General features: G+C 53.0%; 1 protein-coding gene across 2 annotated transcripts; it reads right to left on the bottom strand.

Annotated features, from left to right (window-relative positions):
* Window positions 1-673: 673 nt before the first annotated feature.
* Sftpb (surfactant protein B) lies at window positions 674-9228 on the bottom strand. 2 transcript variants are annotated; one of them, XM_075982043.1, is made up of 10 exons: window positions 9162-9228; window positions 8764-8891; window positions 7662-7733; window positions 7075-7200; window positions 6185-6349; window positions 5896-5985; window positions 3535-3649; window positions 2848-3008; window positions 1198-1278; window positions 674-736 (listed from the first exon to the last, which is right to left on the bottom strand). In XM_075982043.1, exons 1-10 carry the CDS (start codon window positions 9226-9228, stop codon window positions 674-676), a joined length of 1068 nt encoding a protein of 355 aa, XP_075838158.1. The 2 variants fall into 2 exon arrangements, with proteins under 2 accessions (XP_075838158.1, XP_075838157.1); XM_075982042.1 differs by having other exon boundaries at window positions 3535-3718.
* Between the last annotated feature and the right edge of the window lie 2503 nt (window positions 9229-11731).

An 11731-nucleotide genomic window follows, 5' to 3' on the forward strand; every position in this document is an offset into this window, starting at 1 on the left:
GAGAGTTCCCCCTGCTCACAGGGACTGCCAGTGCCGGGGTCCTTCCTCACGTTAGAAGTGGTGAGCTGGGTGTGCATGTTGGCAGAGCCCTGTCACAGGGACCCACTGAGTTTTACAATCGTGTGAGCAGATGGTAAACCACACAGTGAGGGGCTTGCCTGGAGTACACTGTGACCCGGACCCAGACCACTACCAGGGTCCCTTGAGAGACCACTGTTGCCCTTCATCCCCCAGGGCATTGCCTGACTCTGGTGTTAGAGCCACTCCTGGCTTAGAAAACAGTGACCTGGAAAGTTACTGGCCGCAGAGAAGACAGAGTCAGGTGACCATGGTACTCTTGGCATCTGAGGAAGTGGGGACAGCTTAGACAGTGAAGCGTGATTTCCCCTGAGGTCTAAAAAAGTTTGAGTTTAGCTCGAATATGTGATATCCTTAAGGTCAGGCAGTCCAGATATGAGGAGGCCGTGGATATAAACTGTGGAGGGCTGGATGGGGTGAGAACAGCGAGGAGTGGCAATAGGTCAAAACCCCAAAACAACCAAATAAAAAAGCCTTTTCCTGATGGGGCCACTGGAGACCCCCAGAAGCTGGGAGCTGGGCCGGGGAGAGGTGGGGTGACACAGTCCACAGAAGGGGCCAGAGTGGGGCTGGGACTTACCTGGAGACTGCGTTCTCAGAGGTGCGGGCTTTGGAAGCATTGCAGAGGACTGGCCGGGGCCTCACACACTCCCAGAGCCTGCCAGAGACAGCAGCGGGTATGGAGATAACTCTCACTTCAGACCTGCGGCCTGGATACGGCCTTCAAGACCTGTGGTGCCACTCTCCAAGACATGGCCTCTGGGACCCCCCCACTTCAGACCTGCAGCCTGGATACGGCCTTCAAGACCTGTGGTGCCACTCTCCAAGACATGGCCTCTGGGACCCTCCATCCTGAACTATAACCCCACCGCCGGACACACACTGGCCACTGAACACAACCACAGCCCTCAGCTGTCTACCCCGCCATCTGTTTGCTCCCCTTCCACCTTATTGTGTTAGGGTTTTTTGCTGCTTTGTTCTGTGGGTGCAACTAGTGCTGGACTGCTGCACCTGGGCTGCCGGGCTTTAAGAGATGGGGTTCCTAGGATCCTGAACCATGGGGGGTGGGGCTCCAGGAGCAGAGAGAAATCCTGGGACCAGCCAAAGGGGTGGGCGTACCTGGCAGGTGGTATGGGCATTCCGGCTCCTGGGCACCAGGACCAGCAGCTGGGGTGTGTGCCGTTCCACAAACTGCTCACACTGAGGAAAGACAGATAGACAATATGTAGGTCCCAGTCTATGGCAGGACGTATCTGTCCTGTAGTCCTGGCCTTCTTACCTCCCCTGGCCATTCCATTCCTTCTGACAGTGGGCATGCGTCTGTCAGTGTCTGGCTGACCTTTCAGACTCTATCTAAGGACTGGAGAGATAGCTCAGTGGATGAGGTGCTTGTTCCCCCTTTGGAAGACCTGATAGAGGGGCTCACAACCATCCTTAACTCCAGTTCCAGGTAATCTGCTGGCCTCTTACAGCCTCTCTGGGCACTGCACACACATGGTACCCATACATGTATAAACATGAAACACATACACATGAAAAAAAAAAGACCCCACCTAAGCCTGATTGGCTGCAACTGGTTTGTGTGGGGAAGGCAAGGCCCTGGAGCTGGCTTCTGGGAAGAGACCAGTGGGCTTGCCTCACTCACATCAGTTCATGTTTGCCCAGCATGCATGAGGCCGTCAGTTTAAACTGCCTGGAGCACACAAAGCTGAGCATAGTGGAGGTCTCAGTACAAAGGAGGTGGAGGCAGGAGGATCAGAAGATCCTTCAGTGTCAGGTTAGGTTACACGAGACCCTCTTTCTAAAGGAAGTACTTTTCTACTTTGGTGAGGGAATTTATCATAGGTTACAGAACCATAAATCTCAGTTCTTCTTTTAAAATGTCTTTTGCTTGTTTTGTGTTTTGAGGCAGGTTTCTCTGGGCAGCCCTAACTTCCCTGGAACCCATTCTGTAGACCAGGGTGGCTTCTAACGCAGAGGTCTGACTGCTTCTGCTTCCTGAGTGCTGGACTAAAGGCATGCACCATCACCGCCTGAAAATTGTGTTTTATTTATTTATACATGTGTGGGCGCACGTGTGCTCAGGACAGCTTACAGGAGTTGATTCTCCTCTTTCACCATAAGGATTTCAGGGATTAAACTTAGGTTGTCAGACTTGGAGGCAGTACCAGTGAGCCATCTCACTCAGTCCCCTCCCCATTTCCTCTTGTTCTCTTCCCTTTCTATCTCCTTTTTCCAGACAAGGTCTCATGTAGCCCAGGCTGACCCTGAGCTCATTCTTTATATAGCTGAGGCTGACTTTGAACTCCTGATTCTCCTTTGTCAGCTTTCCAAATGCTAGGATTACAGGCCCCCACTACCGCATTCAGCTTCTAGCCCTCACGTACAGGTGGACTGCTCCCAGCTGAGTTACAGAGTGAGCAGGCTGGGACAGGGAGGATCCTGGGAGAAGGCTGAGTTCTTTTCCTGCTCCAGCTGGCCCCGGCTTTGCTCATTTTCTGTTGCCTATTAGACACTGTCAGATGCTGCCCACCATGGGGGTAGCATGTGGCCCACCAGGGACACAGGGTGGCAAGCACACTAGGGTGATACCAAGAAAGGACAGCGTGACCCTTTTCTACTGGGACTAATAGCACTTTGAACTTGGCCCATGAAAAAGGCCTGTTGATGGCTGGGATCCAGTCCAAGTCCTGGGTGTCTCCGGCTACAAAGCCTCTTCTGGTTCAGCCACCACCACGTGTCAGTCCTATTCGTGTGCCCACCCTGTACCTTTTGCCTGTCCAGCCAGAAGCGAAGGCAGGCCTGGCGCATTGTCTGTGGCATCGCCTCTTCACTTGTGTTCCAAGCCCTGGTGATCACGGCCTTGCAGAGGTGGCACTCAGTGTCTTGTAGTGGCCATTCTTCCACCGGGGAGTCCAAAGCCAGGAGGGCTAAAGGGAAAACAGTCAAAACTGTACTTCAGGGTGGGCATGGTGGCACATACCTTGCCACGCCAGCACTTGAGGCTGAGGCAGGAGGATCACACCAAGCTTGAGGCCAGTCTCTGCTCTGTAGTGAGACTGTTTTAATCCTTCCCCCAAAGCTGACATACACAAGTGTTGGTTCTGGGGCTGGAGAGATGGTTCATTGGTTAAGAGCACTGGCTGCTCTTCCAGAGGACCTGGGTTCAATCCCCAGAGCCCACATGATGGCTCACAACTGTCAGATATTCCAATTATAGAGGATTCAGCTTCCTTTACGGCCTCTGTGGGAACCAGGCACACCCAGGGCATATAGATGTAGATGCTGGCAAAACACACATACCCATACAAATAAATATATAAATAGTTAAAAAAAACAGTGTTGGTTCCTGTCCCCCACCTTGTCCATGTACCCTCCTCCTCTATATGTGCGCTGGAGCTCTAAGTCAGGAAGAGGACCAAAGGAGGAGGGGTGGGGGGATGGGAGCAGGCTCACCTGGGTCAATGACGTTCTCAGTGGCGCATCGGAGGACAAGGCCGCAGACTAGCTGGGGCACCACACGGCCCAGCAGTGCATCGAGTAGGAGGACTGTATAGCGCTCAGCCAGGCACTGGCAGATGCCACCCACCACCAGGGGTACCACGTGGCACACCTGGGCCACAGCCACGGCCAGCACACCCTGGGGTGGAGGTGGAGAAAGGACAGCATGGGACCTTCCTCTGGCATATGAGTGGGCACCCCAGACACACCCCTTTCTCCCTTCTAGGAAGGCGAGGTGTGCTGTCCACAGGCCACTGAGCATCCGAGACAGCAGCGACTCAGGGGCGCACCTGGAGTCTTTGAGAGAGTCAGCAGCTGACACCAGACCCAGATCTGACTCCAATTGCTTTAGAGCCGCTTGAAAGGGGCAGCAAGGCCAAGGCTTCTGACAGCCTGGCCCAAAGCTAGAACTCCAAGCCCATTTCCTGAGCCAGGGCCACCCTACTTCCCCATGGTCATCCATCAGGAAGACAGTTCCTTTCATTGGGTCAGACAGATGACGGGGTCTTTAAGAGCCCCTGGGAAAGCCATGCTTCTCCCACCTCTCGCCAACTTCAGACAGCCTCTAAGCTGAAGGGCATCAGAGGTCACAGATGTGTGGCTCTTTACTTTATTCAGCCCACGTGACAAGCTAGCCCCCGTGCCAGGAGGTTGAGAAAGGAAGAGGGCTCAGCATATGGACACCTCTGGAGTGTGCGGTACTTCTGAAATGGGGCACGCTGCTTAAGGCACCAACCTGGGATCATCAACCCACACATGGCTCTCCTCCTGTTATGGTGATATAAGTCAACAGTCATTGTAGTCAGAGAACAAGCTGTTCACTGGTGACCCGGGCTCCACCCTGGGCTACCTCCCTGGCCTTATCCTCTCTCTGGTCCCTGCTGTCTGGAGATGATGCTAAAATGGCTTCCTCACTGGGCCTGCTCCCCTTTCTGGAACACTTCAGCCCTGCATCCCCTGCCCAGCTCTCATCCTGCCTGGCCATTCAGCAGTTTTCTGTCAGCAGTTTTCTGATCAATTGAACACACTTCCCTGACAACAGACCCCCCACTTTGCTGACTGTGCTCTCTCAGCTCTTCTGCTGCTGTTTCCTCCGGTTCACACCTTGTCTCTTCATGCTTTTTCTCGGTTCTTGATTCAGTCTTCCGCCGGTGATGCTCAGGCTGGTTTGACTGGCTGTTTGTTTGTTTATGCATGCGTATGTTCTTGTATATGGACACTTGTGTGTGCAGGCATGTGGAGGTCAGGGGTCAATGTAGTGTCTTCCCTAGTCAATCCCCACCTTATCGTTTTTTTTAAAGATTTATTTTTATTTATATATGTGTGTGTATCTGAGTATATGTATGCTACATATGTGCGGGTACCCATGGTGCCAGAAGAGGGCGTTGGATTCCCCAGAGCAGGAGTTGCCTGACAGGGGTGTTGGGAACCCAGCTCCGCCCTCTGGAAAAGCAGCAAGTGCTCTTAACTGTTGATCCATATCTCCAGCTCCTCTATCTTGTTTTTTGAGACAAGGTTCCTCACTAACCATGGAGCTCACCCATTGGGCTAGGCTGACTGGCCAGCAAGCTCCAGGGAGCTGCCCATTTCTTCCTCCCTGGCGTATAGAGTTCCAAGCGTGCATTGCTATCCCCAACTTTTTATGGATACTGAGGATCTGAACTCAGGTGCAGCCAGGATGTTTCTCACTGAGCCATCTTCCTAGCTCCCTGAGCTCCTTCCTTCTTGATGGATGTCTTTGGTTCATCAGGACCTTGCTTCCGCCTGGATCTTGGCTTAATTGTTACTTCTTCGGCGCCTCCCCTGGCCTAATTCCCATGATTTCATCTGTGTGACCCCTCAGCTCACGGGGTCTATAATCTGCACCTTCTTTCCACAACACAGGCTTCAGAAAGGTGGGGATGTGTGCCCTGCTGTGGGTCTTGAGTGACTCCATTTGGGCAGTGTTTATAGGGCATGACCATTTGTGGGCAGGACAGCCCAGGGCTAATGAGGCCACTGGGAGAAGCCACCATGGGTTTGGAGCACAGAGGGATGGAGATTACTGGTGGACATTCAGATTTGGAGAAATTAATGCATTCTTTTCCTACAGGGACCATCAGGGCTTCTCAGCCTTCAGATGGTGAGCTCCTGGAAGAGAAGGCTGGCCCTAACAGACTCTCCTGTACCTGAGCCTCAGGTTCCTTGGGTAGGGACAAGGCGTGGGTGTCTCCTCACCTACCTCCTCACAGCTTTCTTGGTGTGTTGAGGTGAGGGAAGGTGCAGCTATTAGGGACCCTCCTGAGCTCTGTCGGGTTCTGGGCACTGAGGCCTTACCTTGGGAATCACAGTTTGGACCCGCTTGATCAGAGTCCTGCAAAGCCAGCAGAAGGGCAGAGGGATGGGGAGCTGCTGCTCAGAGAGGTCCTGAGGAAGGAAGGGGTGCGGTGGGGTTAAGGTTGGTGCTTTCCGAGCCCTGCTGGTTTCACCTTGCCTTCTCTGCCTCTGCTTTTTGTCTCTTTCCAGCTCTGCCCCTCTGGGTGCTCATGTGTCTCAGTGGCCACTTTAGCCTTCGGGATTTTCCACAAGCGGCCGTTGGAGGGTGAGGTGGGGAGGGTTGACTTACCTGTGTGTGAGGCCCAGGCCTTGCCAAGAGGGCCCCTGGCAGCGCAGGGAGGACCAGCTTGTTCAGCAGAGGATCTGGAATAGCATCTTGCATCCCCGAATCCTGTTCTAACATAGCCTGTCCCAGTGGGCACAGGCCCACATGTTTGCAGATAGCCTTTGGGTTCTAGGGCACAGAAAGGTAAGGGCTGTTAGGATCAGGAGGGAACCCCTAGGGCACAGAAAGGTAAGGGCTGTTAGGGTCAGGAGGGAACCCCTAGGGCACAGAAAGGTAAGGGCTGTTAGGATCACGAGGGAACCCCTAGGGCACAGAAAGGTAAGGGCTGTTAGGGTCAGGAGGGAACCCCTAGGGCACAGAAAGGTAAGGGCTGTTAGGATCAGGAGGGAACCCCTCACTGCCCACGCTCTGTTCAGGGACAAGGATCACAGTCTTTGAGCCTGGACTTTTGGGGAGCAGGCTGGGTGGGAGGCTTCATTTTAGGATTCCAGGGAAGAGATGGGATGATGTAGGGCCATAGGGCAGGTGTCTGGGGAAGTGTGAGTGCGTGTGAGCATATTGTGTGAGAATAAATAAGAATGAGGGTGTGTGAGAGAGAGGGGATGGAGGGCATGTCTGGATGGCTGCAGTATGTTATTGAGCAGGTACACCTGATCTGGGTGTCTGGATGAAGGAACTGAATTCCTTATAACTGTAGTGGGAAGTGTGTGTGTGTGTGTGTATGGATATGGGTGTTCATGTATATGACTGTGTGGATGCTGTGTATGTATCTGGTTGAATGTTCTCTCTCTATTTCCGTGTGTGTATGTGTGTTGGGGCCACTTATACAGGAAAGTGACCACTTAGGCATGTGAGCTGTGTGGCGGGTGTGGCAGGCAGGTCAGGGTCCTCACTATCTGGCTCTGGAAGTAGTCGATAACCAGGGGCAGGTAGACATCAAGCACTTTTCGACACCGGGGCACGAGCAGCTTCAAGGGAAGGACATCACATTCTTGTTCCAGGAACTTCCGGATTGTGTCCTGGGAGGGCAGAGAAGGGAGGGTTAACCTGGCCTTTGTGAGGTCTGCCCCACCAGAGTCCCCTGATGCAAGACCTCCACAATGGGTGTGTGTGGGCAAGTGTGTGTATGAGTGCATGCAAGACCTCCACCGGAACACACTGGGTGTGTGTGGGCAAGTGTGTGTGGCCTCGGCTCACCAAGGCCAGAGGCGTCAGATCATCCTGGAGTGACTGCGGTCGTAAGCTGTCTGAGGTGGGTGCTGGGAACCGAACTCAGGTCTTCCAGAACATATGTGCTCTTAGCCATGGAGCCATCTTTCCACCCCCTAAGCTCAGTTTTATGAACCTACCCTTGGGTGGATGAATCCACATGGAGGCCTCACCTCAGCCTAGAAACACCTTCTGGGGAGCTTGTTCCTTCTCCTCACTCCGCCCCTTACCCCTTGTCCCCTAAACTTCACCCAGGTCTGGTTCCCATTACCTGGAAAATGTCTTCCTTGGTCATCTTTATGAGGAGGTGGACAATATCCTCACACTCTTGGCACAGGTCATTCTGGAAAAAGGGTCTCAAGTGGAGCAAAAGAGTTGAGGTGTGCTCCTAGCTCCAGGGAGCGTGACTTTCTCAGACACAGGCTGACAGATCCCTCTAAGGCATAAGTATCTACCCCTCATCCAATCTCATCCTGTTGTGTAGATTCTATCCCATTCCATTTGGTCCATCTCATTGTATCCCATCTTCTCTGTTGCGTCCCATCCCATCCATCCAGTTCCATCCTATCCTACCCCTTCCCATCCCGTCCATCCCATCCTATTCCATCCCTTCCACCCCATCCCATCCCATCCACCCCATCCCATCCCATCCTATTCATTCCACCAATCCTATCCCATCTACCCCATCCCATCCCCTCCATCCCATCCATCCTCCCATCCATCCCATCCATCCATCCCATCCATCCCACTCATCCCATCTCATCCATCCCACCCCATCCCATCCCATCCCATCCATTCCATCCATCCATCCCATCCATCCCATCCATCCCATCCATCCCATCCATCCCATCCCGTCCATCCCATCCATCCCTTCCACCCCATCCCATCCATCCCATCCATCCATCCCATCCATCCCATCCATCCCATCCCATCCATCCCATCCATCCCATCCATCCCATCCATCCCATCCATCCATCCCATCCATCCATTCCACTCATCCCATCCATCCCATCCATCCCATCCATCCCATCCATCCATCCCATCCATCCATCCCATCCATCCCATCCATCCCATTCATCCCATCCTATTCCTCCCACCCATTTCATCCCAGCTCATTCCATCTAACCCCCCATCCATCCAGCTCACTCTACTCTTTCCCACTTTTTATCAGCCTCTCCCATCCATTCACCCTGTTTCGGGTCATCACATCTATTTCATTCTGTTCAGTTCCACCCATCATTTTATGCCATACTATGCCATACCATCCTCCACACCACCCCAGCCTCTGTGGGAACCCCATTTCCCTTATGCCCATTCAGAGCCCACCCTGATTCCTCCTTTCCAGATCCCCAGTGCATCCTAGCGCTACTCACAGCTCCTGCATGTCCCCAGACTTCCTGTAGGCAGTGCCCCAGGGCTCTGCACTGCACTGCTTGCTCCAGGTTTTGGCACCAGAATTTAGGACCCTGTGCACAGTCCGGGGATGAGGCCGACCCGACAGCTATAGTAGGGGTCAGAACAGTCTTCATCAGGATCCAGGATACACTTGGCACTTTGCCTCCACTCCACCTCCAACCCAGTTTCATGTCAATCATCTGAGTCCTCCTGCCTCAGTATCCACCAACTGACCTTGGACAAGCCCCTAGGGCCTCTCTGGGCCAGCTGACTTGTCTTTAAATTCAGAAATATATGCAGCCTGGGATTGTCCTAGGCACAGAACTGGCTCAGTAAGTGATGGAGATGCCTCTGCACGGGAGGCTGGGAGACTCACCTGCACCTGGGCTGCAGAGTGTGGGCAGCAGCAGCATCAGCCACTGCAGTAGACGTGACTTGGCCATAGTTGCCTACTGCTTGGCACGCTATTTGAGGCATGCTCTTATAGTGGGGGAGAGGACCTGGGGGCCGGACTCCATGGGAGCAAGCTGACCTCAGTGTTTGCCTGGGTCTTGAGAACCCTCCAGGTGTTTGATCCCAGGCCTCCTCAGCAGGGTCATGTCTGTCACCTCCCCTGTGCTGGCTGCTGTTCCTATTCCTTTCTCTTACCCTCCTCCCCAGTTTCTGCAGCCTGTCTCTCTGCTCATCCCCAAGGGGGTCTTGCTTAATCCCAACTCTCTGTGCAAGGGATGTTGAGGCAGGGCTGTGAGTGGGGTGAGAATGAACCTCTCCAGCCCCACCCCAGGCAGTCCTTAAGCAATGCTCTTGAGAGCTTCCTGCCTGCCTCTTGATACAGGGTAAGTGCCGGAAGGGCACACCCAGGGTCCTCCTGGGGCTGCCTAAGCCCCACTCCCTCCTTACTTTAAAAATTCTCTGATTCTATAGACTCCGGTTGGTGCTAGTGGGAAGAAATTCAGACAAAACAAGATAATGCCCTGTGAGGCTGAGGCAGGAACCAGAGTCTGGGAGGATTTCTGTTTCCCCTGTGGCTCTCAGGTAGCTTTGTCCAGAAGCAGATTCCTATGCCCCTTAACCACCCTTCCTGGGTATGAGGTGGGGCTCCCCTGTGGCCATGTCCCCACCTGACTGGGCCCCAGCAAGACAAGAGTGGGCAGTAGGATACTGCTGTGCCCCACCCATCAGAATCCCCTTATCCGATTCCTGCCATGGCTTTCTCCTTGGGAAGTGCTCCAGTGCTCCCAGGCTGGGAAGGGTGGGAGCTAGTCCCGTGATGCGATCAAGTAGCCGGATGCACAATGGTAAAGAGACATACTGGAAGTGGCTCACGGATTCATATGGTTTCTATTGGCTTCAAGGCCTTGCCACCGTGCCGAACAGTTGCCACAGTGAGGATTAACCGAGGCTGTGTAAAAATGTGTGACCAGAGATTATGAGCCCAGTGGCTTGGCTAAAATCAGGATAAGTTTGAGGCCAACTTGATCTACATAGCAAGTTCCAGACTAGACAGGGTTACAAAGGGAGCCTGTCTCACCCTTCCTGACCCCAAAGGCAGTTTGTTGTTATTTATTATTATTATTGTTAGTTATTAAGACAGTATTGAGTCCAAACTGACTTCAAAGTCATTATGCAGCCAAAGCTGACCTTAAATTTCTGATTTTCTGCTTTGCCTCCTGAGTGCTGAAATTTCAGGTGTGCACCATCACACCTGGTTCTATCTGCGCTGCTGGGGATTGACCATCACACCTGGTTCTATCTGCGCTGCTGGAGATTGACCATCACACCTGGTTCTATCTGCGCTGCTGGGGATTGACCATCACACCTGGTTCTATCTGCGCTGCTGGGGATTGACCATCACACCTGGTTCTATCTGTGCTGCTGGGGATTGACCCAGGTCTGAAATTACAGGTGTGCACCATCACACCTGGTTCTATCTGCGCTGCTGGGGATTGACCATCACACCTGGTTCTATCTGTGCTGCTGGGGATTGACCCAGGTCTGAAATTACAGGTGTGCACCATCACACCTGGTTCTATCTGCGCTGCTGGGGATTGACCATCACACCTGGTTCTATCTGCGCTGCTGGGGATTGACCATCACACCTGGTTCTATCTGTGCTGCTGGGGATTGACCCAGGTCTGAAATTACAGGTGTGCACCATCACACCTGGTTCTATCTGCGCTGCTGGGGATTGACCCAGGTCTGAAATTACAGGTGTGCACCATCATACCTGGTTATATCTGCGCTGCTGGGGATTGACCCAGGTCTGAAATTACAGGTGTGCACCATCACACCTGGTTCTATCTGCGCTGCTGGGGATTGAACCCAGGTCTTTGTGCACGGTAGGCAAGCAGTCTATCCTTGAACTATATTCCCGACTCATGAATTAGCCTCAGCCTTGGATCGATTGATTTTCATTTTGCCTCTCGCCAGTCCTATAAGAAGGCCACTGACACCCAGACATCCAACCCTGTTGAGAATCTACCTCTGGAACTCACTAATGCCCACAATGGTCTGCAGCTCACAGAGATCCACCTGCACCTGCCTCTGCCTTCTGAATGCTGGGATTAAGGGAACACACTATTATGCCTGGCTACATATATATTTATTGTAAATGTTTTTATGTAAGTCATAGTAACCAAGACTGCCATTTTCGGGTCTGGAGAGGCTTATGAGCACTGGCTGCTCTTCCTGAGACTCTGGGTTTGATTCTCGGTACCTGCATGGTACCTTAGAACGGCTGTAACTTCAGTTCAGTGGATCTGGTGCTCTCTATGGGCACTTTACACATATGGTGCACAGTCGCACACAAACAGGCGTGCAGGCAAACATCAGGCCTAGGCTGAGCGAGGCAGTGGGACTTGCGCAATCCCCTCCAGGTGACCCTGCTACTCCGGCTCCCGTACCAGAGCCCTCAAGGTTCTTTGCACATACGTGTTTCATTTTGCT

This window comes from Microtus pennsylvanicus, chromosome 8 (assembly GCF_037038515.1).
Source record: "Microtus pennsylvanicus isolate mMicPen1 chromosome 8, mMicPen1.hap1, whole genome shotgun sequence".
Lineage (NCBI taxonomy): Eukaryota > Metazoa > Chordata > Mammalia > Rodentia > Cricetidae > Microtus > Microtus pennsylvanicus.